We start from the raw sequence: 26,124 nt of genomic DNA, 5'->3' as shown, positions 1-26,124 counted from the left end.
ACATATTTGTTAGAATTTTAGAATATACTTATAGATGCGACTTCTTTTAGCAGACAACTTTATAGAACGCACCCATCCATCAGTTGGAAACTCTTTTGCGCGAGACTTGCTTTGATTTTCAAACATATTTAACTCTTTTGGAAGTAGGGCCACAAAGATTTCACTGTATTTAAAAATATGTTGAATATATTCATCGAATGTTGTTTGTATAATAATAATGTAAGTATTTATATAGTAATTTAATTGAAATAGAATGGAAGGCCACAATGGAAGTTTACAATAAAATAAGTGTTTAAAAAGAAACATTTTGCTAAATTTACAATTACTTGTCATACTCGCGCACTCGCGACACTTAGTGGAGTAACTACATCATAGAATTCTTTACAACTAACTTGTGCGGTCGGGGTCAAGTAGCTTTCGCTTAGGGATCATGGTCATGCGTCTAAGGGCTGTGGGATGATGATAATGGCAGCCAATCGATTGATTGACTGATTCACTGCAGCGTGCTTTGCGGTGGTGTCAGCGGTGTCCAGGTGTCCGCTGTCTGCACTACAGACGTGGGCACGCCGGTGGCCACAGCACTGGCCACTGGAACTGCGACACTGGCCACGCTCTGCTCCAGGGATTCCAATTTGATCTCGTTGTGATGGTGAGCAGCAGACTTTAGCGTGCTGGCGCACTCCAATGTGATGACCGAGTTGTGCTCCATGGCGGACTGCTGTGGCTGCTGTGACTCCAACGATTTGCTGACGTCCACAGGCTCCAGCGGGTGTGTGGCATAGCTGCATAGTCGGAGAGTGTGTGCAATCATTGATAGCTACTTTAGCGTGTTAATTGAATGTATCATGGATCCACAATCGATCGATCACTTACCCAATCTCAAGTGGTATATACTCCGGTTGATAATAGGCAGCCGCTGCATTCTGATACAATCCGTATTCCGCCCCAGATCCATTGTGCCAGCCACTGGTCGGATAACTCAGCGCTGTGGGCGCATTCAGCACATTTGTGTACAGCTGATGACTGGGCGAGGTGGGCGTGGGATGATAGACTTGATGTGCTGGAGCCATATAAGTCTGAGGCGAACTCGAGGCAGCTGTCGATCCGCTGGCATAAAGATCCGACTGCGACATGTTGTACTGATGGCTATGGGGAGTCAGGTGATGAATGGTGTAGCCAGGCGAGGGAGTCGTGTAGCTTGGCGAACCATTTGTGGGAGAAGGCGAATTGTGAGTGGCTGTAAAGTAAGAAAAATGAGTATGATTATATATAATCATTAAACCATTAATTTAATCCTTAAACTACTAAACCAAATTAGTTCTGCTGTTCCGTTCAGAACCTCTAGGAATTTTCTACTTCTTTTCATTCCAAGTAAAACTACTAACTACGCTTGTCATAATCCGTTCCGTATTTTAAGTGGGAATTATCTCAATAACACTGATTTGCTTTAGTAAATCTATTCCTCAGCTTAAAAGGTTTTCAGCGGTGCCACAGATAATAATTTCACTTCGATTGAATTTTCAGGAGCCACAAATCTCTTTTTACAGTGGTTTGGCTTTTGGTGATTTCCCAAATCACATGTGATTTCTGTGGCATCTCTAAATATTACAATATCTATGTATTTAGTATTTAGTTATGTTATCTATATACTTATTTTTAGTTTACTTCATTAGTTATCCAATGTCTTATTAATTGTTCGCAGTTTCCGATTAACGCATGCTGGTCAAAAATTATTATTTTTTATCCACGGTCAACTCGATGGTAGTGTTGTTAGTAAGTCAACAATCAAAAAAATAAATAAATAAGATGGAGTCGTAGCTGGGAACTTACAGATTTGACCGCGACTGCAGACGTTGATGGGCATGGGACCCGGCACACTGCTCGAACTCCAATTGTAGCTGTTGCTCTGCCAGCTGCTCGGGTAGGGGAACACTGAAGGAGTCGACGCTTCCACGGGCATGAAGCTCGACTGCGAATAGGAACTGGTGAAGCCTCCTCCACTACTGCTGTTGCTGACCACGCTAGCGACGCCGCCAGCGCTGCTGTTGGTGCCACCGCCGCTGCTGCTGACTGCGCCAATCGAGGACTGCAGACTGGTGGGCGTCTGCGGTGCCGACGGTGGCTGCGGCGATGAGGAGGAGGCATTGCCCGCACTGCCATTGGAACCGGCGGAGACCACACGAGGTCGGCTATAAGGTGTGCTGCGATTAGGCGCCGCACTGCGCGTGGACAGCGAGCGACCGTAGCGATCACAGCTGCCCGCAGCGGCAGCCGAGGAGGCGGACGGAGAGGAGGAGGATGTGGGAGAAGGGGCCATCAGGCTGTGGCTCTGGCTCATGGGCAGCGGCGGTGGTGGAGCAGCGACTGCAGTGGCGCTTGTGTAGTGTGTGGGCGGTGGGATCAACCAGCCGTAGTGGGTGTCGTGAGGATAGAGCGTGTCGGGACGCTCCTTGGCATCGAGAAAGGCCTTGGCAAAGGGATTGTACTTGATCTTGAGCGAGGTGACCTCCTCGTTCTGGTACGCAGTCACTGCGATGAACTGTGTCTCCGGAAACGGATAGGTGACCACATGACGTTGCTCGGAACCAACGCGAACGAGATGTACTCTCGGTTCGTATTTATGCAGCGAATTTAACATGATCTATAAAATAAAATAGGAGTTATAAATAGGAGTTTCGTAATTGAGTAAGTTGTTACTCACTTGTCCATTTCCATTGGTCTTGTTGGTCAACTTGACCTTTGCAAATGAGATTGGCTCCTTCATCCAATGTGCGCCGAAGTTGGGAGACTCCGGATGCACGTAAATTGGATTCGAGGGAGGAACTTCTGCCTTGCCACCGGGAACCTGTTGATATATTGTAAAAGAGACAAGAAATGATTAAATATATTCTGATAAATGTACTTATTCTATATTAAATTTCGTAGTATTTTCTTTCTAATAAAAGACAAGAAGTAATTGAAAAATATTCCGATATTTAAATTATGAAATACAAAAATGTACTTAATTCATATTTAATTTCTTTGAATTTTGTTTAATTAAACAGTTTAGTGTTTATAAATTGTACAAACATATTAATCTTCATTATTATATCAACACATTAACAAATGTCAGAAATTCAACAAATAATTTCATCGTGTTGGAAGATTAAAAGACTTTTGAATAAATTTGTTCATAAATTATATTTTATCGCTAATGTTTTTCATTGCTAATTTCTGTGATTTATGTTAATAATTATTAGCAGCAAATTTTTTAAATTAATATTCATAAGCACCAAAATAGATTAATCTATTTTTAGCTAATAGACACAGACTGTTAATCAAATCAGACATGTTTAAATGCTTGCATTAATTTTCATATTTTGCAATCGAGTTCTTCGAAAAAAACAATTTAAATGCACAGAACATAAACATCTGTTTCAGCACAAACGTGGTCAATAAAGAGAAAATATGTTGAAAGCAACTCATTTAACGAAATGACAAACATGAATATAATAATTATTCGTTTTTCATTTAACCATTAATTCAAGAATAAATGAATAAAAGAATTCATGATGAGGATGAAAAATCATGACATTGAAATGAATGTGAAAATCTTGTCATCGTTTTTATGAGCTGCTCTTGAATTCGTTTAATATATCTTAAACTGCTCAGACATACCCATTCTCCGTTGACGTACTTCCACCGATGGGTGTCCACTTGCACGAACTCCAATAAAACCGTATACATGGCAGCCGGATCCAAGCCGGAGGCGCTGATTTTCACAACCGGAAACATTCGCCTGCAATGGGAAGCAGATGCAAGATAGAGAGCGAGCGAAAGAGAAGAAAGAGAAAGAGAGATGTAGTGAAGTTAATGGCAACTGAACAGTTATATAACAGTCAAAGGCAAATGAATATTCTATGCACCGATAGTCAGAGCCAAAGGCAAAGAGTCCGAACCGAAAAGCATTTCCATTTGTTCAGTTTGCTTTGCTACTTTGTTGTTTTGCTATGAGTACATATGTGTGTGTGTGTGTGTTAGCCATTGCCCTTGCCCAGATTCTAAAGAGGCCTCTGCTTGCTTGGGATTTCGTCTCTCTCTCTCCGCGTCTTGAATTCTCTGTCGATGCCGATGCCGACGTCGTCGGTTTCGGACAAATATTGAAACGCGCCGTCCGCGCACTGTTCCACAACAATTAGTACAAGATGGCGGCTGTTGCCGAGCCGCGTTAATTAGCACCTGCCCCGAGAGTAGAGTGCTCAGAGGGACAGAGACAGAGGGAGAGAGGGAGAGAGAGGGGTAGAGAGCGGGGCAAGGAACGTTTAAGTACAAGTTCTAAGCGCGTTTCGCACACATACACACACATGTGGGTAAATAAATATTTTTAGTTATTTCGACAAACGCTCGCATGTAAATAAATACCGCGTAGAGACCTCTGTATATATATCGGGGTATACACATAGATATAGCTGAATATATTTGTATGTAGAGCTACAGAAACGTTAACGCTTCATTATAAGGTGCAAACAGCACCAAATGAAAAATCATTGCAGCAAAAAAACAAAAGCGCAAAAAAAAGAGCAAAGAAAAAAAACCTCATTGCCAATTTGCATAGGAAAACAAAATGCGCCGCAATCGTCTTTGGCCACGTTAACTTCCATTTAACACGTTTTGGGTGTCTGAAGAAGGGCCACAAAGCAACGAGCTAATGATTCACAACCCACCTGCCGTTCTTGGTGACGATCATCTCGTTGGTTAGATTCTGAAAGCGCAGCCACAGCTCTCGATCGTCCAGCGAGACACGCAGATTGCGATCCAGTTCATTCGGGCTCCCAGCGCCGCCAGCAATGCGATGTCCATTGCCACTGCCTCCGACACCCCCGCCGCTGACTCCCGAGGCCATGGCCACCACACCGCCAACACCAGACATTCCACCGTGTCCGTGTCCATTGTGCGTGGCGTGCTGTGGCGAGCCACCGCCAGCTCCTCCTGCCGCCGACACATTGCCATTAAGTCCCGTTGTCGGATCCACTGCGGACAAGATATGTGATGTGGTCATGTCTGCTGTAAAAAGAGAACACGGCAAATGGGTTAGCGAAAGGCTTTATTAACTCATCTGTTTCGCAAGGGAGTCATAAAAAAATCAACTTCCATTTGTAATCTTAAATGTAATAAAAAAGGAACTGTTTCTGTTTTCATTATTATACTACAAAAGTAATTATAATTTCGAAAAAATATATAAGTAGTTTCAGTTTTAATAATAAGACAAAAAACAATCTTTTACTAAATATTCTTGAACTTTTATTTTTTGATGTTCTTTTATTTTTTGCTTTAACTGACTACCCATTAGAGTAAGTTAATAAAACTATACTGCAAATGATTTCAACAAATTTAAATCTGTAATCTTGAGAAATGCATCAAAAGAGATGAGAGCATTTTGATGAAATTTTATTTCATATTCATATTTTCTTACAACATTTTAAATACAGCCTAAGAAGAGAATCAAATGAGTTTTTTTTACTACTGCGCGGAACAACTACACATTAACATAAGTTTAAAAAAACTATAATGAAAATGATCTTATTAAATTTGAATATTATCCAAAATATGTCCTCTAAAAATTAAAAAAAAAGAATTGAAACATTTGTATTAATCTTTCCTCATTAGCTACAGATTATTATAAGTTAATAACACAAGAATGCAAACTATTTCTTAGTGCCCTTAGTTAATTACAGTTTTACAGCAATTAAACTGGCTCAATAATTTTCAATAGCTGTGTTTATTTGTTAGGTAGTAGAGGAGTTCACGCAGTCGCTTGGCATATAAAGTAAATGCGAGTTATTGGAATGCAGAGTTCATGCATTGGGATTGGCACTGGTTGGGTTTTACATCAAAGAAGGTTGACCCGCCGGCACTTTATTTATACGTTTACAGCGCTGTCCCAGGCGCATTAGAAGAATGCCCGTCCAAGTCTGTTGTCGGCTTTTAATTATATTGCACACTTTAGCCATGCCTGAGACTCCAATTCAAACTTCAACTCCGACACCGACACCGACTGCGACTCATGCTCAGGTCTTGAACCTCGGCCAACAAAATGAAGCTGGATGCTGGCTAGCTGGCTGACTGGCTGGCTGGTTGGCTGACTGGCTGGCCATAAACAGCGGGCACCCTTTTTATTTATGGCCGTGGCAACAGCAACAAACACCTCTGTTTACTCCGGGCCTGCAACCGCTGCCACTACTTCATCGCTTGCTACCTCAACCTGAGACTCTTGGATTGTAAATGTGGGAGCGGGAAAGGAAGAAAAGGTAGAACGCTTAAAATCTGCTTGGTGATGTCTAAATTCTGGTCTGGCACTGAAAGTGTTTCTCGCAATGTTTTGTAATCATAAATTAACAAAATGTATTAATTGTTTTGTTTACTTTTATTGTGCTACGAAATTGGACTCGAAATGCCGACGCCTTTTACCATTGTAGTGGCAAATGGCCAGAGCATTCTCCCCCATTTTGAGCGAGGAGATTGAGCAAGATTATATAATTTCGAATATTGTTCTGCTATCCCCAAAACCCTCGTTGGCTTTTGATTAAACTGTTTGTCAAATTCAATTGAATGCGTCCATAGTTGGCCTGAACAAGGCATTAAAATGTTGCCCGTAAAATGTGTCTTCCATTTGTCATAAATTTAATTTATTGCCACTGAAAGAACAGGAATTCCTCTGATCGTGATTCAATCAGCTGATCAAGCAGAGGACGATGCACTCGAAACGCATTTAAAATGAACGAGATGATTAAGTATTATCAGATTCTCATGAGTCGAATTTCTTACGCACATTGAAACTTTAATTCATCTTTTGAAGTTTCTGCTTGCTTGCTGAAAAGAAATTTCTATTTTAAAATTAGTTTTTGGGAAAGTTATTAAATTTTCCATTCAAACTAAGCTGATTTTTATATGTCCATATGTGTATATATGTTATGCATGTGTGTGTTTTTGGACGTATTTCAATTCGTGATACATGCTTTGTGTGTGCTCTCGCCTTGTATGCTGTATGAATATCACAGTGGAGCACAACGTTCCATCACTGAGGGGCTTAATGAAAAGCTGTTTTTGTATGTTGTCTGACTACGCATGCCTGTGTGTGAGTGTGTGTACACGTTCTCTGTGTGTGTGTGTGTGTGGACGCGTGTGTGTGCCTATGTACTTTAACTTTAACATTTGATGGCTGCCATGACGGTTTGGGTTTGGGTTGGACTTTTTCCCTCCGAAATACATTCGCTGCTGATTGTTGATTTTTGAATGATTTCGTGACTTTGATGTTTACTCAGACCATTTTCAAATACTCTAACTGAGGGCATTTATAATATGGAAATTGTGTTTGCTACGCACGCTCACCCATTGTGTATTTAAGCTTATTTTTATCAACACCTTTTCGAATGAATCGCAAGATAGACTAAATACAAAAAAGTACCAAAAAAATCACTTGGCAAATTCGTGTCTGTGACAGGCTTCAATGCTTATCTTTATTGCTGCTGAATTGCCGCTGCAAAACTTTTAGCTTTGTATCCTGTTCGGAAATTGGCACGAAGTATCGATAATTTGGCATTTCACATTTCACAATTTGTGCAACGCGCACACAGGAGTTCACACCTGTTAAGGACTTTGCTGGCGGGTGGCATTGCCATTGGCTTTGCCATTGGCAGTGGTAGGTAGCTTATCGTCGACGGCGATTAAACAGATTTGCTAAATTTCACACTTCAGTTTACATAAAAATAAACTCAATTTAAATTTAGCCCTCTGCCTGTTTGTGTATCACAGGCGCAATAATCACGAGTGTCACAGAAAGGGCTACGCGTGGGTCAACTCCTTTCGAAAAAAATATAACACAGCGAGTGGGCGTGGCAGTTATCACACTTTTGTTTTCTGCACACTTCTCGCAAGCAGCAAACGACGCTGCTGCTGATAGACGCACTTTATGAGATGCTTACTAAAATTTTGTACAAACTGTAATTAATTAGTAAGCATTTGTCAAGTACTAAACTGGGATGCTCGTCGCCTCAGGAGGGGGGATGGGGGTTGGGTTATTGGCTTGAGGCAATGCTAAAGTGTGGGCGAAAATTCCTTGGCTCTTTTGATTCGCATTTAATAGGATAATTTTCACATGCGTCGTAATTGGCTCTGCTGCTTCTGTTGCTGCTGCTGCTTCTCTTGCTGGCCAATTGTGTTGGTCCCCGCTGTTTCGCTTGTTGTTGCCGATTAAAATGCCTGCGGCACAAGCAAATTCTTATGTCCCTCCTAATTTGCGTGTGAACATTTTTGTTCAGCTCAGGCTGCGAGTCGCGTGGGCTGCTGTTTTATATTATTAGAGTTATTATTAGGATCATTAATATGAGTTTTTGTCACTTGCTGGGTTTCTTTTTTCCGGGGGAAGTGTTGAATAGATTTGGGTGTCAAATTTTGTGTTTTGTGAATTTTGGCGCTTTGGGACAGTATTTGGATTTAATGTTTGATTTTCACACGTTTGTTTAAATAGGCTGGACAATTGTTAATTTGCATAAAATAAAATGATTATAATAAAACCCACAATAACACACACAGAATGCCAACTGAAATCTGCATTGTCATGCCCATGATTAACTTCTAAATTAGTTTGGCTCATTTACATTTATTGCTCTGCATTCAGAATATTGTTTTTATATGTTTAATAAGCTCTTTGTTAAATAAACATATTTATCCCAAATACAAATTATCTAATCTAATATGTTTTGTAGTAATAAATTGTGACAGTCGTAAGCTGTGTTGTATAATTAATGATTAATTAGTCACATACACAAATATTGTTTTTATTCTACATTTTGATTAGTGAAACCTCAATATGTTTATGCATAATTAAAACTAACACAATCATTTGATTGCATCAATTTAATGCACAGCTATTTTAATATGGAATACGTTAAGAGGCTCCCTCGCAGTAGAAACTTTCAATAGAAACTTATTCAATTGTTGACTTAGAGAATATACATATATCTTCCAATATACATATATCTTTTCTCTCTACAGATTTTAAACTAAGAAATCTCAATATCAGTCATGAAAAATAATGTCATAGTTTAAATGTGTCAAGAAATTAATTACTTTCTCTCTAATCTACTTATACAGCCAGAAAAAATTGAAAAAACGTTAATTGTTTTAAGTCGAGATTCAAAAATTAAGAGATATTTCTTTATTAGACTACGTAGAAATTCGAAAAAAGTAATAATATGAGAAATAATTCAATTATTTATTTTATATGCATTGCATTACATTAAAATACTTTATCTATTCATTTTTCAAATAAAATCCTGAGATAAATTTATAGAAAGGTTTTTTTTTAACTAGCCAAGCTTTGAATTAATTTCTTAGAAACATAACATAAATATGAAAAATAATAATTATAATATTATATTTCATATGGTTAATTACCATATTACTAAGTTCTTAAGAAATTAATGTATATCTTGGATAGTTGAAAATAACTTAAAAGAATGTTGTATTTTTATTTTACATATTTAAGTTAAATTCATAAAAAATTAAAGTTGGAGTAGCCCTAAAAAGTTTCTGGTAAATGTATTAAATCCACAATCTTGAATTGAACTTACTTATTTAAAAGAATATTCCAAGGTTTACACCGCTGCTTTTGAATTTAGTAATCCTTTAAGTAATCAGATCAATTTGTTAATATTTGTGATCTGCAGATCACACACTTGAGCACACACTAGACACAATAATCAATTTTCTTTTCACGAATGTTTTTGGCGATGTCAAAAGTATATTTTATGTTATAGAGTATCAACTCTATCACCGATGTTAGTTGGGAATCTTGCGAGTTGCCGTCGTTAAATTCGTTGTCGAATTTCGGGCCGCCGATCGAGTGCGTTGCGTTGTTTGCGTTGCCACCGTTCCCGAGCTAATGATCGACGATCGGTGCTAATTTTTTCAACCATCACAAGCCGCGCTTGCTTTTAACAATCGATGCTCGCTTGCTCGATGCTTGCCTCTATTTCTCTTTGGCCAACCTGCTCTGCTGTGCTGGCCAAGCCATATTGTTTGCCCGCTTGGCTCAATGGCTGATTCAACTCTTTCTCAGCCATTGTCGATACACGTCACATGCCGCAATCTGGCCATCTCGCTCGCTCTTGCGCCCTGTGAAGCGCAACGTATCGATCGCTTAGCCACACCTTCTAACAGTTCAAGTGTGAGAAGGCGAGCGCACGCTCTCTCGCTCGCACACACAGTACAGTGTGCAGCAGGTAGAAGACGCAGATTCCGGTTTTTAGGTCTTAGTCTTGAGTTTTGAATATCATTCATGAGAACGGGGCAGTTGCTCGTTCAATGTGTTCGAACGTGATCGATGACTGACCTCCTAACACTGAGACTACGAAGTGGGCCTTAGGCAACAATCATATCCTGAGGAGTTCCTCCTCGACGAGCTTTGCATGCGCCAGTGATTAAATGCAAAGTGTTTGCAGAGATTATGATAGAGAGCCGTGTGTACAACTTTTGCTGCGGACCTACATAGTGAACCGATGTCTGAGTGGATTCGATTTGTTTAGACGCTCGTTTTGTGCTTTTGTTTGCGCAACCAATTAAAACTTTGTATATTTTTTCCACGGCGATTTTTGTTTGTTTGTTGTTGGCCTGTTGTCTGTACCTAAAACTGGTTTGCCGCTTCCAGCATTTTTCTCTACACGTTTTTATATTTTTTTCTAGTTTTTTTTTTTTTAATTTTTCAGTTGAATTTTGAGCTGTAAACATTTAACCACAAAACCAAGCCAAGTCCTAAAAAATATACATATAGATTGAAGCTTGAATAGTGAGGTTAAAATACTACATCACCTGAAATTTTGCACCCAATTTGATTTGGTTATGATATGCTAACATGTTTACAACTCCAGTGAGTGTCATTCAATTGAGTATTTGCAAATGAATTTACTCTTCTTCAATTCAATGGGAGCAACACCGATTTCAGATTTCACACATATTGATTGCATTTGCCTGTCGAGTTGAGAACTGTTTTCATTGATTATCCGTGGCACAAATTTAATTGAAAGAAAAATACAATTTTAAAATGTGAAGTAAATAAGTAAAATACAGCTCCGCATTTTGATTTTATGTTATAAAAAATTCTGAGTTTAAATATGAAATATAACAATTAAATATATAGCTTTTTATCTGTATTATTTGTAGTAAAAACCAAATTAAAAAATGCCAGGCTTTCCTGAATCCGGTTCAGATTTTAACTACCTAAAAAACAAAAGCAAACTTTGTGATATTAGAAAGAAAATCATTGCAAGCAAGTCTACAAGACATTAATATGACTTTTGTTTCTATGGTATTTGGAAATTATTTATAACTTGTTCGTGTTTTTGAAGATCACGCGCCTGGTCAAACGTTTCGCTGGATGTTTCGCTCTTTCTCAAGTTGCCGCCGCGTGTCAATGGACCGGCTGAGTTGGAGAGTTGGGGAAGGGGATTGGAGGAGAAAAATATTGATCAGACTATGGCGCTGAAAGGTAAACAGAGCTACGGCTGCAGGCCTACAACTCGACGAAGTAAATGAGAAGAATCAACAAACTATGAAATTTTAATAAAAAGAAATCAAATGGATAAAAGTGCTGTGAAGTAACTCGATTCGAGTCGAGCATAGACAGTGAGGCGAAGTTAATCTAGCAGACGAATATCGGATGAATCGAGTCTAAGCACTTCATTCAGTTGAGTTCTCATCGGACCCAGAGTTCATTAATAAAAACTTGTGTGCAACCTATTTCAGTGGAAAGGATATGCAACATAAAAAGGACATTATTATTATGCGTTCTTCTCGACGATGTGTGCCTCGTGGCCACGCGGACTACGCGGAAGCCGGCATCCATTATGCCGCGACCTTGCCCTAAATATTTACCACACCGTATTGTAGGAACGTTTTGTGCCAGTTTATGGCAAATCCTTTCTGCTTGTGTTTGCAAACAATTCGAGTTTATGGCCGGCCTAAGCGAATTTCCCCGCCTCAATTAGGCAGAGGTTGTAAACTCATAAACCAAACACGCGGAAATGCGTGCACATAACATACGCTCGTATGTGCGTCCTGTGCTCGTTCAGGCAATTGGCGGCAGTGTCCTTTCAGGCAGACCGAGGGCAATAATTAGTAGTAGCACGCAGTATTGCCGTCGGGGAATATCCATGGCACAGAGCTCAAGTTCAAGTTTAAGTTTGTGTTAGAGTTAGAGTTTGAGTTAGAGTTCGTGTTCCAAGTCTTTCGTTTCTTGCGCTTGCCTCTCACCTCTCGCCCCTCTCGCTCTCTGGCCCTGTCAGTGCCTAGGATCTGCCTACCTAATGCCTGGCGGCGGCTTGTAGTACCACTCTATTTGCCCATAGAGAAGACCAGGGCCAGACTCATTTGCATATGGCGATGAGTTAGGTTGCGTTGTTTGGATTGCATGTCGCTTGTGCCCTCGTCTGGCCGGGCCGAGCCGGGCTAAAAAGCGGTGTAATTCGTGTTTTCGTTTCGCTTAAGTATGTTTACTCTCTGCTCGACATGGGCATGGCCTGAACGCCGACTACGACTACAAGACTACGACTACTACGGGTTTGCTACACTCTTCGCGTACATAGATATTTGCCACCCCGCCGCAGCAGCCCCTCATCGATGATGGTTCACTGTTTGCCCTCACAATCAACTGTTTGCAACCGACGCCGTTGCCGTTGTTGTTGCTGTTGTTATTGCTGTTACTGTTGCCGTCGCTTCGTCTTTGTGTTCGCGTCGATTGCCGCTGGGAGGATTTTTCGTGGAAATATGTAGCTTTTAGTTGGTCCAATGGTAAAGAGTTCGACTGCCACGCCACTGCGATGGTAACTAATATTAGAAATGGTGTTACTTCACAAACAACAGCTGAAACAACAAGGTGATCTCAGCTCATCGGAGTCGAGAGTTTTCAACTGGAGTCGGAGAAATGCAGACAACTTAACCTTAACTTAAATATGATAAAAAGATTACAAGAATTAAACTGCGACTTAAGCGTTTTACGGAATATAAATTTAACATATCAACATAAAACAATTTTTTCGATTTAATTCAAAATTTAAAAAAATGATGATTTAATTTGCAACGAATCAAATAACATAGAAAAATTTATTACTGACTTAAAAGGAACTCAATATAAAATGATGAATTTACAAATGAAATGCCAGATAAAACTCTATAAACTTAATACTAATAATAATTATATTAAAGTTATGTTGACATTTTAGTACTAATTTTAATTGTATAACTTTTTTCACCAAATACGTCAAACTGAAGAAAATTGATTGCTGTTAAAATTCTAATGACAATTCAGCCTATTTATTTATTATTATTTAAATTAATAAATTTACAATTTTCTGTTGACATATTAAATAAAATAATAGTGTAATCTAGTTACTTTGAGGTGTTTGTCGAAAGTATTAAAACTTGTTTTGACCCACTAGAAATACGCAAAATAAAACACATAAATAAATATATTGAAAAATAATACACACAATGCATCTATTAAAAATGCTACCAATATGTCGAAACGCATTCTTTGGCAGCGTGCAACGTTCCACACGCTTGTTGCACTCATCTCGGGTTTCGCATTCCAAGTCCGATTACGAGATGTGTGACCACAAGTTTGATGCGATTGTGATTGGAGCTGGTGGTGCTGGAATGCGAGCTGGCTTCGAGTTGACTCGCAAAGGCTTCAAGACTGCGATGCTCTCAAAACTCTTCCCCACACGCTCGCACACGGTGGCCGCCCAAGGGGGCGTGAATGCAGCGTTGTCGAACATGAACAAGGACGACTGGAAGTATCATTTCTATGACACCGTCAAGGGCAGCGACTGGCTGGGTGATCAGAATGCCATTCACTACATGTGCCGCGAGGCCGAAGAAGCTGTCTACGAGCTGGATCAGTATGGCATGCCTTTCTCACGCACCAAGGATGGCAAGATCTATCAGCGGCCATTCGGCGGACAGACCTTGGACTATGGCAAGGGAGGCGTGGCTGCACGCTCTTGTGCGGTGGCCGATCGCACTGGCCATGCACTTATCCACACGCTGTATGGACAGACTTTGAAGTATAGTGAACTGTGCAATTACTTTGTGGATTACTTTGTGCTCGATTTGATCATGGCGGATGGCGCCTGCGTGGGCTGCTTGGCCTGGAACATGGATGAGGGCACGTTTCATCGGTTCATTGCCAAGAACACGATTGTCGCAGCCGGCGGCTGTGGTCGAGTTTATTTCTCCACAACCGCCGGTCACACTTGCACTGGCGATGGCAATGCTTGGGTCTCGCGAGCCAAGCTTCCGCTGATGGATATGGAGTTTGTGCAATTCCATCCGACGGGCATTTATGGCGCAGGTTGTCTCATCACTGAGGGCGTGCGTGGCGAGGGCGGATTCTTTATCAACTCGAAGGGCGAACGCTTTATGGAACGCTATGCACCTAAGGCCAAGGATTTGGCTTCGCGTGACGTTGTGGCTCGTGCCATGACCATGGAGGTGCTGGCCGGCAATGGCTGTGGTCCTTTGAAGGATCATGTTCACCTGCAGTTGCATCACATTGATCCATACATTATACGCGAACGTTTGCCCGGCATTGTGCAGACTGCCAAGATATTTGCCAAGGTCGATGTGACTAAGGATCCGGTGCCAGTGCTGCCCACCGTACACTATAATATGGGAGGCGTCGCCACCGATTTCATGGGTCGTGTGGTCACCGTGGACGAGGAGAGCGAATCGCACATCGTCGAGGGACTCTACTCCTGTGGCGAGACTTCTTGTGCTTCGGTGCACGGCGCTAATCGCTTGGGCGCCAATTCATTGCTCGATTTGATTATTTTTGGCCGCTCTTGCGCATTGGACATTGCAGAGAACAGCTGCCCAGGCGACACGCCACCCGATGTGCCCGAGAGTGCGACGGAGGAGACAATGGATAACTTTAAAAAGTTGCGCAGTGCCGACGGCTGCATTCCAACTGCCAAACTGCGGGATCAACTGCAGCGTGCGATGACCACACATGCGGCTGTGTTCCGTGAGGGCGCACTACTCAAAGAGGGGCTTGAGAAGATCCAAGATCTCTACAGGCAATTTAAGGATATCAAAGTGCATGACAGAACTTTAGTGTGGAACACGGATCTCGTTGAGACATTGGAACTGCAGAATATGCTTATTAATGCGGTGCACATTATCACTGCCATGGAGAATCGGAAAGAGTCACGCGGCTCTCATGCCCGAGAGGATTTCAAGACGCGTCTGGATGAGTTCGATTACAGCGCACCTCTGAAGGGACAAAAGAAGAAACCATTTGAGGAGCATTGGCGTAAGCATACCATGACCTTTTTGGAGGGGGATGAGGGTTGTGCCACCATAAGATATCGTGCTGTTATTGACGAAACATTGGACGACTCTGTAGCACCTATTCCTCCAGCTCCGCGCACCTACTAATACCTACGACATCAAGGCTTGTGTTTTAAATTGTATTTAATTTGTCGACGCCAGGCTATTAATAAAGATTGTTGTGAAAAGTATTATTCAAGATGAGATAGGCAATTTACTATGCTGAGGAAAAAACGTTCAACACATTAGAATACAAATCTTGAGCTTGACAACTCTTCAATCTTAAAACAAGATTTCTAGATAGAACAATTCTTGAAACAAAAAAATAGATTTTAAATTAACAGTTGATTTTAAATTAATCTTGCTTCAAGAATTTTGATTCTAGAAGTCTTTTTTATTTAATATTAAAAAGTTAATAATAGTTATATTTCTATTTTTACTTTTTTACTATTAGGTGGAAGGGTATTTTAGCGTTGTGCCGCCATGGTATATTTAGAAAATATAATCGATATCCAAATATGGACTTCGGTATAGTTTAGTATTTTGGTGGTATATTATTTAGTATATTTTAATAATAATTCCGCACTGTCTTGCTTTTATTCAAAATGGGTAAGAGGTATCTCACAGTCGAGTACTATTAATATTTTGACTGCAGGTTTTTAATAAAATACAAAATATTATTCTAATTTTAATACTTCTAATATAATTTCTATATTTTATACAAGATATTAAATTTAAGACTTACACTAATGCTACAAGCTTCAACAACTTCAGCTTCTTATAAGAGTCATGCAGCTTTATTCATATATTTTAAGTAAGTTTTTAGTACTGACTGATAGTTTATATATTTTGTAATTTTATTACTAAGCTACTTACCGAACATCTTAGTTTAGAGCACGTTCGTCATACTTGCACCAAATATTTCTCCCCTGGCTCAGATTATGGATTACATTTGCGTCTGTTGGGCAGACGGAATAAAATAGAATAAGGGCACTTGCCATGACCAGTTCTAATGGCCACAATAAATTATATTCATTTAGGATCGTTTAACATATACCAGAGTAGGACAGAAACAAAAAAAAGCAGCAACAACAGCAGAGAGCCTGTTAAAGAAATAATTTATGGCTGTTGAAAACTTAACATGTTCATTTGGCCACATGTGTGTGGGCTTTGTTAAGGATTAAATGTGTGGGTGTTTTTGGTGTTGTTGCGTATCTGTTTGTTTGTCTGCCAATCTATGCGAATATGCGTGTGTCTGTGTGTGTGTGCATACACTACACAACAAATGAAAAACCAACAACAACAAGAAGCTACATAAATACTTTTGCCCACAAACACAACAAGGGCAATATGATACCACCCCAACAATTTGCCCCATCCATAGCTTAACATCAAGTCCAAGCCGAAACTATTTACTGTGTATGTATCTACCACATAGTAACACACATACAGATGTACGTACATTGTGTGCGGTATCTGCTGCGGGGTGTGAGCGAAAGATGCTTCCACAATTGTTGCTACTGCTGCTGACGGCAACGGCGACGGCACAAAAATTACAGTTGCACACACATTTGCCTGTGTTAAATTGTCTCACAACCAATACAAAGTGACCTTTTTCATTTATTTTTATGATTCCTCCCATGCCATGTGCGGCACCTTTAAGCTCCCGATTTCTCGTCCCTACCTCCCGCCTTTGCTCCATAAAAAGTGGCCATCAAATGTGGGCACCGAAACACAAAAAAAAAAGAAGAGAAAAGAAAAGAATGAAACTAGCAAAAATTCGTTGGTTAGTTCCTGGCAAACATGGAAATGCGTTAACCCTGAATGCCTTTTGCTGGCATTTCAATTTTTTTCCTCTCTTCGAAATGAATTGAAGCTGTGAACTCTAGAATTTATAAAGAAAAATATTTGCAAGTTGTTACAACTAAAGATTTTTAAGACAAGAATTCGAATTTTGCTTTCGCAAAAATTTTTTTTATTGGAATTGGTTTGCTACAATTTATTTATTATCTATAAATTTCTCAAGCTTTATCGCTTTTCCAAGTTTAATTTTTTTTTTTAAATTCTGCAACCTGCATATTTTTAGCTTGAACGTTTGTTATTTCTTATTTGGCATTCGATTGCAATTTGTTAAGCTTAATTATTGTTCTATGTATGTATTTGGCATCTTGAAGAATACATGCTATATATTTTTTTTATTAAATAAAGTGCTTTAACATTTTGCAGAAGATATTTAAAAAGTAGTTACTAAACTGTATAAACATTTCAATTTTTTCTAATTTATAAATTATAATTCTTATTTCCAATTTCAAATAAGTTCTTATTCAAGTTGTGCTTACCCAGGAATTGTTTATTGAAATTGATTTGCTACAATTTATTATCTCTCCCTTTCTCATGCTTTATCGCTTTTCCGGGTTTAATTTTTGTTGTTGTAAATTTTGCAACCTTTGCATCGGGCGGCATTTGGCGCCTTGCCATCTGCTTTGCCCAAATCAAGGTTGATTTTGAAACGCCCACAGTTGGAAACTTTAACTTTATTTTGTGTGGTGCTTGCAGGGAAATTTTTGTACAAACTATTTCAGTTATGTGAAACTGCAAATCATTTTGGATTTGGTTTGTTTGTTTTATTTAGTTTTACACTTGTTTTCGGCTTTGTTTTGTGGCTCTACCTGCTATTCGCATACCCTGTACACCGCAATCCAATGACTCCCTTGTTGCTAAACTTTTACCGAAAAAGTTTTGCCTTCATGAAAAATTATGAGAGGACGGCAGATTGAGCTGAATACATATATTAATATGCGGAGCGATATACATTTAAATTGCTAACGACTTAAGGCTCTTTCTTGATTTAATTAGCATGAATTGCTTGAATTCAATTTGTAGTACAGAATGTTACAAAATGAAAACACTCTTTGAAGAACTTGTAGTTGTTAATTGAAAACTTACATACAAAGTGTGAAACTCATGTTGAATATTCGATTGAAAATGCTCGAAAAATGTGCACAAATAGAATTATATATTTGAATTTCAGCGAACGGTGTGTGGCGAATTTAATCCAATCAAGAAATAATTTTCGACATTGTAACGCTGAATGCTGGTGCATTTTAGATTGTGAAAATAATATTCCTAAATTTGACATTCAAATTGCGTTTGTATAAAACATTTGCTTAAGTTTTTTTGGCCAGAAAGTTATGAAATTTCTGACTTCCCCTTCTTCATTGTTATGCACTTTCTACACACTTTGGTCAGCTGGTGCTAAATGGAGGACAGCAACTTAGAAATGCATTGCGTTTACTCTTCTTCGTGCTTTCCCTTTCTTTCTCTCGGCGGTATCTATCTTCACAGCAGAGGTCTTCTCTGTGCAGTCAAATGAGTTTTGCATAAACAAACACTCGGGAATATTGTTACCGTGTCTCCCTTCCCCCTTCAAGCGAGAGAGAAGCCAGAAGTGTTTTTGTTGAGGTGCGGTACATGAAGCACTCTATCTGCATGTCGTTTTTGCTACGTGAGACAAGCAAATGCCTCGACCATGTCAGGTAGACAGCAAAACAGTTAGGAATCAGTCCGATGGCCAGGATGGAAATGCATAATCAAGGCCAAACAATGCAAACTGCAAATATTATCTCTGTCGATAAGTTTCTTTAATGGTCTCTGGAAAACTTTGTTTCGATTATAGCCAGTTTAAGAGATGCTTACAGTAGAAGTAGAAGCACTCAATTCTATTTTGCTGTAAGAGTATATATTTATTTTTTTACTCTCCACTTCTGGGAAGATTCGAACTGTTCTTGCACTCGTTCAGCATTTCAGCATTGCCGAGTGTTTTGCTTGTTCAAATTAAAACACGCTCAGTTTTAAAGAGCACGTTTTCATTCATCATTTTATTATGGAATTCTACACTTTTGCCTGCACCGTTCTCTGCTTGTCGTTTACTGTTTTTCCCCATTCTGTGCAGGCCAACGTGACGCATGAGTAATGCAGCTGGTGTTGTCCAATATGAACATTCAGTGCCAGGCTGCAGCTGCTAGCTGCTAGTTCGCCAGTCACCACTTTCCATGCCCTGGACTGCAATGCATTTCCATTAATGACTTGGCCGAGACTCTCTCCGAGTTTTTGGCTCGTTGTTTTCATTGTTGCATTGTTTTTGTTGTTCGCAACGAGCAAAGATGAGCATGGAAAATATCAAACAATAACAGCAGTAATAGCACAAGCGCCAGCAACAGCAACAGCAAACGAAAATTCTCCAGCAATTTCGTTTGGTTTTTCTCTCCTCCACCTTATCCTCCCCACCTGCCTGCCCCTGCCTGCCTTGCTCCTGGTAAAAGGAGTTCGACTGCGCCATCCGTTGCCCAGAACTTACTTAGTTTATTTCACATTTGTATTCATTTGTTTTGAGTTTTATTTACCCAGCACAAAAGCAACGGCAACGGCAACGGCAACAACAACAACAAGAACCACAGCAACAATAATAACTACAACAGCAATGTTTTCAAATATGTACGTACGTTTAATTTCGCAGAAAGCTGCAGGGGAATATTCTACGTGGTATATGAAATGCGTGGCATTCCTTTAGAGTCTTGTGGCAGGTTATTGCCACATATTTGTGCGAATGCTTTTTCTTTTTTGTTGCGGAAATTAAATCATTAGCTTGAAGATATATACATGCTTTTGGGAAAAATATGCAACAATCGTTTACGTTTTGATTGTTATTCATATTATTTTTAATAATGAGAAAATAGTAATTATCTCTTTGAGCTAGAAATTTTATTTCATTTTAATTTAATTTTAATTTGATTGCAACTTGCAAAACATGATGATATTTCTATTGGTTTTAATAACGATGAGTTTCTTGTCTTCAGGTTATAAATGTTTTTATATCAAATTTGCTTGGAGAATTTAAAAATATAGTTCCCATTAGAGTTAAAATTTGATAAGTTTTACGAAATTAAGTCATTGTCAATTAATCAATTAAAATTTGTTGTTTCCCAAACTAAGTTGACCAGAAATAATCTAATTGGTTTATTTAGTTCACCCAAACTTCTGCTAACTGCATTGAAATCTATTTGTTGACGTGTTTAGAATTCCAAATCCATCAATCGGTAATTGAAAATAACATGAGATATTCCTTGTGTGCAGTCTCTCTATTTGAATTTTCATTTGAAATTGGTAACTCGTTGCGAGTAAAGTGTCGCTAATTGATGCATCACTGTGATACTTTGACAGTGACAGAGTCACTCGCTTTTTTGACGTATGCAAACTGGCGAGAGCAGGATAAGTTACCACGCGATATGTGTCCAAAGGATGAGTGGGATGGCACTGTAACTGGTCGAAACCACACAAAAAATAAAGGCAACAGCAGCGACAACGTCAACAAAGAGAGAAGACGCGAACTAAGAGTGAGAGAGAGACAGAGAGAGGGAGTGGAATGCTGAGTTTGTTAACGCCGGAGTTGGAACTGAAGCGACAACATCCGATTGCTTCAGGCGGTGGACAGCGTCGCGTGAAATTCGCGAGTGAGGCGGGACGGGTCGGGACGGAACGGAACGGGGGGAAATGCTAAATGGGAAGACCGGAACGTAGGACAAGTACGGGAAAATACTCACTTTGAGCGGGCTCCGCACTTTTTTGTGACATTTTTGCAAAAGGTTTTTGCATTCGTGCAACTTTTTGCGGTATTTGTGGTTGCTGGCACGCAAAAGGAAAAAGGAATGCGAATAGGAATGAGAATGGGGCGTAAGAAAACTGAAAATGGGAGGAACTATGTGCAAAAAGAGGCGTGTAAGTAAGAACGCCTTTAAGTTTGCGTGCACGTTAATTTTGTGTGCGCTGGCGAAAAGTGTGAAAATTTGAAGCTTTGGCGCGTTCTCATTTCAACAGTGCCAAGAATCCAACAAACTGTTGAGGTTGCCCTTCTGCCTGACGGAGGGCAGCAGCTGGCCAGTGAGTGAGTCGAGAGTCCACTGTGCGTGTGCATGATAGTCGAACAAAGAGAGAAGCGTGAGGAGGAGGAATGCAGAATGAGTATGAAAATGAGATGGAGGGAAGATGAGGGAAAAAAGTTTTATTCAACGCGCTAAAAAGTATGCAAATTATTAGCAAAGTTAGACGCATTTTTCACGAGGTGGCTGCTATTCACTTTCCCACCAGTTTGCCTCATTTTGACAATTTTCATTTTTACTCACAATAAATTCAGACTAACCATTTGCTATGCCTGCTGCTGCTGGGAAATAACAAATGGCGCGTTAAAGCAACTAGAATGGGTCAGTCATGTAAAGTTGGCAGAGGAAACTGCGTTTATTTATGTTTTCAAAGAGAGCGAGCGAGCGAAAGACTTTAAAGTGATTTCCAAGGCGAAAGCAGAAAGGTCAGGCAACATCGGCATCCCCTCATCTTCCTCACACATTGCGACAATTTAACGCCCTGCACTTGACATTTGGTATTTGCTCAGATCCAGGTCCTTGTTGGGAAACCTGCCTACCTCTGTCTGCCTTCTTGCCTTCGCCTGTGTGTGTGTGTCCCGTGTCAAGAGTTTTCCCCTTTTCGTATCCCCTACCACATGTATGTATGCGTCGTTTGTTTGAGAATTTGCACTGTGTGTGTCCTTTGTTTTGCACACAATTTGTCGAGCTCCTCCTCGTCTTCGCCTTGGTCCCCATGTTCGACTTTGTTTGGGTCCTCGACTTCCATTCCGGTCTTATTCCGGCATGTCGCTTGCCCCTTGCGGAAATTATTATTTTGTTTAATGATTTGTGCTCATTCTCGTAATTGAGGCCGTAACAAAACGGCAGCAGAAAGAGGCAAAAGGGTGACTCGTTCTTGACCCACAATCATTTCCATTCCATGGCAAACTATCGAAACAAAAACAAAAATGAAAACGAAAACTTTCCAGGCACTTTTCCTCGCCATTTCCTTGTCTGCCCAACGAAGGGTAAACAGCAAAAATATTACAACGAAAAAAAAAGGAAAAAACAAACTGCTGGATGCCCAAGTATTTATAAATTTTTCAACTGTCACTCGTGTAGAAAAAGTTCATTGTGTATCGATGTGACTCTGTGCACAGCTGCTCATCATCCCATCCCAATGTCAAATATTAAATTAATATAGAGAAGACTCGCAAGCATGCTGACAATTTTTCGCATGAACTCAAATTAAGGATGAAATTATTTTCAGCAAAATATTTTCATTCCCTCCTCCAAGAGAATAAAAAATATTTGTGCAAAGCTAATTTGGCCTTCAGATTTGATGGCTGCTCTCTCTATACTCTCTCTTTTACGCAGTTGTTTGGGATAATTATTGTCATGTCTATTTCAGATATTATTTCAAACGACAACAAAAAGAAGTGTTATTTTACGTACTGATCATATTACCGTTAATTTGCTAAATGAATTCAAATTATGCTGAAGTTGAATGCCGCTGCAATCTGAAACGGCCATGAAACATATCGAGTATGTCGACAATTTCCACGTATTGCCATTTTTGCTGCCGTTTGCCATACACAAAGTGGCACATTTATCGGCAGCGCATGCATTAACTGAATACCCAATAGGCCGCGTAATTCAATTAAAATTTAATGCAGCCATAAACATAGTCGATATGGGGCGTCAAATTGATTCATTGATGCTCGTTTCACCGACTCTTTCCCTACCAATAACCTTCGACCACTTTGGCAGCACTCGGAACTGTAAAATAAAAATGAAAACAAAACATGAAATTCAATTTTAATTCTCCTTTTGCATAATTATATGTAGTACTAGAGCATGCGTTGAAATCCCATTTATTACTCCCGTTTTAAATACATAAAATTCTGTTGTGTGTAATATTTCAGCTCTGAACAACATGTGATACAAAAAAATAATAATAATAATAATAATTGCAGAAAATTAAATGCGTGGCTTCAATTATAAAACGCAACGGATGAGCAGGTAGCAAGAGCTTGTGTGAAACAATTTAAAATTAATTGAAATTCAGGCTTAATTTGAAGGGATTATATAAAGTAAAATTCTTACTTAACATGCAGAGCTTAATAGTTCGTGCCTTTTGATACAGATTCAGCATTGAAATTGATATTTGCAGTTGGGACTATCTAACGGATGCGGTCAAATTAATTCAATTTCTGCTTATACTCAAAGAAGAGGCACCAGAGAGAAATGCCCAACTACTTCTGCTTCTCTGCGCTATCAGAATAAATATCCGTGTCCAAACGCAAACTCAGACCCTTCGGCACAGAGAGTGCCGCATGTTTATCCGCTTAGGTAAATACAAGCAGCCAGCAAACTACTACGCAGCAAAAGCAAAACAACACAGAACAGAACAGAATCAAATGAAGCAGAAGAACTTCACGTGCCGCAATACAAATTGAAAATCAATGCCATGAAAACACCAGGCTCTGCTCTACTCTGCTCTTCTGCTGAGGACAGAACGCGCGATGGTTTAGGTCCGTTTAACCCATCTATCCGAATATATTGATGCCATAAATCGATGTGCTACGCTGTGCTGCGAGTGGTTTCAGCGTAAATTCAATTGGACAGCACTTTCGGCTATTGGCCAATTCTCTCAAATTGATCAGGAATTGTTTGTATTTCGATTAAGAAAATAAAGTGCAACTCAATTGATTGATGTGCACACTATTATGTGCTATTATTGTGATTAGTTGAAAGATAAAATTTGTAATTCAATAAACTATTCATTATATATTTATAAGATTATAACCTTTAAATAATCTTAAAGAAACTTTTATATTTAATTTCTTTGTCATTTATTTGCTGTCATCTTTCAAAATTGACACTGATAAAAAAACAAAATTTGCACAAAGTCATGACATTATAATTGTTTTTTTGTAGCTGTAGACAAAAGGTAAAATTTACAATTTATTTGAAAAGGTATACAAACAATTACTAAATATTCTCAAAGAAAATTTCATATTTTATTTCTTTAAGATTGATTTGCAGTCTTTTTCTTCTAAAATTTATACTGATTAAACTTAATAATTTTGCACTTGTCAATGGTATTATTATTACTATTTGTTGATTTGTTGGTCAACAAAAGTTGAAATTTACAATTGAATTACTATTTAGTAAGAAATTAGAAATTACTTAATGACAATTTGACGTTTAATTGCTTTTATCAATCATTTGTTGTTTTCTTTAACAATGTTATCTTCAATTTCTTCCACTTATCAATGTGGTTCATTAACATTTGTATTATTTGCTTGACAAATGAATTAAATTTGAAATGTAATCACAAACTAGTTTATTATTATTTAAATACCTCAAAGGCAATTGCTTTGCCAATTATTTTTAATTGTCAATTATTAAGAATTGCAACTGTATAAACTAAAGAGTCTGGCACTTATAAATGTCCTTCATTTGTGTAAGCTTTAATTTTCAGAGTGAACTTGAAATAAATTCTTGCATACAAAAATATTGATCAGACTCAAACCCAAAAGCAGGCATAGCTAAAACAAACTAGTTCTTACGTAAGCTCCGCCATATTACGTATACGTAATGTGTGGCATATCATTTACAACTGATTTGTGCTGGCACTGAGCTATAAAACCTATAAATGTAATATCCCACCACATATCTGTAACGAGCTACAAACTTTGGTTCTTAGCTTCCTGTCTCCACATTCTAAGCGGATTGATACGTACTTGGCCCCGGGCGTGTCACGCTGGTCTTTATTCTACTTTTAGCATAATATGTTTGTTGCAAGGTTTCTTGCTTGCTGCTCACTCTGTGTGTGTGTGACAATGTGTGTGCAATGTGTTTTTTGTTTGCTTAATTCAGCTTTCGCTCAGTGAATGTTGCATAAATTTGCAAGCAGTTTGCAAGTCAGCAGCACCTGGAAACTGTTTTCAAACCAGCGCGCTGTGAACCTAGCACGACACCTGAAGCTAAACTTGAGTACTTGCAACTCACGCCAAAGTTCTTCATAACATCACCATCATAATTTCAGTTTCACGGCGAGCAGCAGCATCATTTATTGTACCTATCAGCAGGAGCGACTGTGACAACGGCATGTTGTGAGTTGCGTCAAAAATCAATTGCTTCATTTTGATAGATTTCAATTTTATAACTAGAGAAAAAAGAAATGCAGTTGTTAAATGTGAAACTTAAAATATAAATTTCATTTTTTGCTGCTCAATAAATCTTTGCTAGCATTAACAAAATATGTTTTCTATCTCTTTATTCTAATTGATTTTTTTTTGTATACCATCAAAGTAGCAATACAGTTGTTAAATTTAATAGCACTTGAGTCTTTAAACACAATTTTTTTTATATATTTTTCAACAATTCTAATATTGTTTTATTTCTCAATTTAAATCTATTTGAAAAGAACATAAGCAACGCACTTGCAAAATTTGAAACTATGAATTTAATTCTTTTCTGCTCCATAAATCTCTTATCACCAAAACATATTTTCTGTTTCATTTATTGAAATTAAAGAACTTGTATACCATTAAAAAGTTACAATACAATTGTTAAATTTAAACCCATTTGACGTTTTAAACATGGCGTTGAACTATTTCTAAACAATTCAAAAATATATTTTGTTCTCAATTGAAATATATTTGAATAGAAACCAAAGAATCAATGCAGTTACCCAATTTACTATGAATTTCTTTCACATTTCTGTTAAACAATATTCTGACTTTAAACTTTATTTTAATATTAAATATGTTTTATTTGAGTCACCCTGCGACCTCGTTTAATCGTATGTAAATTATTGAATAGCTGTCAACTTGCTACACGTTGGGTTTTCAGT

The 26,124-nt window shown here is 38.8% G+C and overlaps 3 protein-coding genes across 6 annotated transcripts in view; 2 read left to right on the top strand and 1 right to left on the bottom strand.

Moving 5' to 3' along the window:
• The window catches only part of LOC133841307 (uncharacterized), a 95,004-nt gene that overhangs the window by 3,197 nt on the left and 65,683 nt on the right, over positions 1-26,124 (top strand). The window lies entirely within an intron of this gene.
• LOC133841713 (T-related protein) lies at positions 96-11,182 on the bottom strand. 4 transcript variants are annotated; one of them, XM_062274396.1, is made up of 8 exons: positions 10,849-11,181; positions 9,612-10,757; positions 4,704-5,043; positions 3,658-3,778; positions 2,702-2,845; positions 1,831-2,641; positions 874-1,237; positions 97-782 (listed from the first exon to the last, which is right to left on the bottom strand). In XM_062274396.1, exons 3-8 carry the CDS (start codon positions 5,036-5,038, stop codon positions 494-496), a joined length of 2,064 nt encoding a protein of 687 aa, XP_062130380.1. In that variant the 5' UTR covers positions 5,039-5,043; positions 9,612-10,757; positions 10,849-11,181; the 3' UTR covers positions 97-493. The 4 variants fall into 4 exon arrangements, with proteins under 4 accessions (XP_062130381.1, XP_062130380.1, XP_062130379.1 ...); XM_062274397.1 differs by having other exon boundaries at positions 96-782; positions 4,704-5,040; positions 9,612-11,181; XM_062274395.1 differs by having other exon boundaries at positions 9,612-11,181.
• On the top strand, positions 13,465-15,551 carry LOC133841714 (succinate dehydrogenase [ubiquinone] flavoprotein subunit, mitochondrial). Its single transcript, XM_062274400.1, has one exon. The coding sequence runs from the start codon at positions 13,525-13,527 to the stop codon at positions 15,469-15,471; it is 1,947 nt and encodes a 648-aa protein (XP_062130384.1). The 5' UTR covers positions 13,465-13,524; the 3' UTR covers positions 15,472-15,551.

This window comes from Drosophila sulfurigaster, chromosome 3 (assembly GCF_023558435.1).
Source record: "Drosophila sulfurigaster albostrigata strain 15112-1811.04 chromosome 3, ASM2355843v2, whole genome shotgun sequence".
Taxonomy (NCBI): Eukaryota; Metazoa; Arthropoda; class Insecta; order Diptera; family Drosophilidae; genus Drosophila; species Drosophila sulfurigaster.
This window is presented reverse-complemented; position numbering and strand designations above follow the sequence as displayed.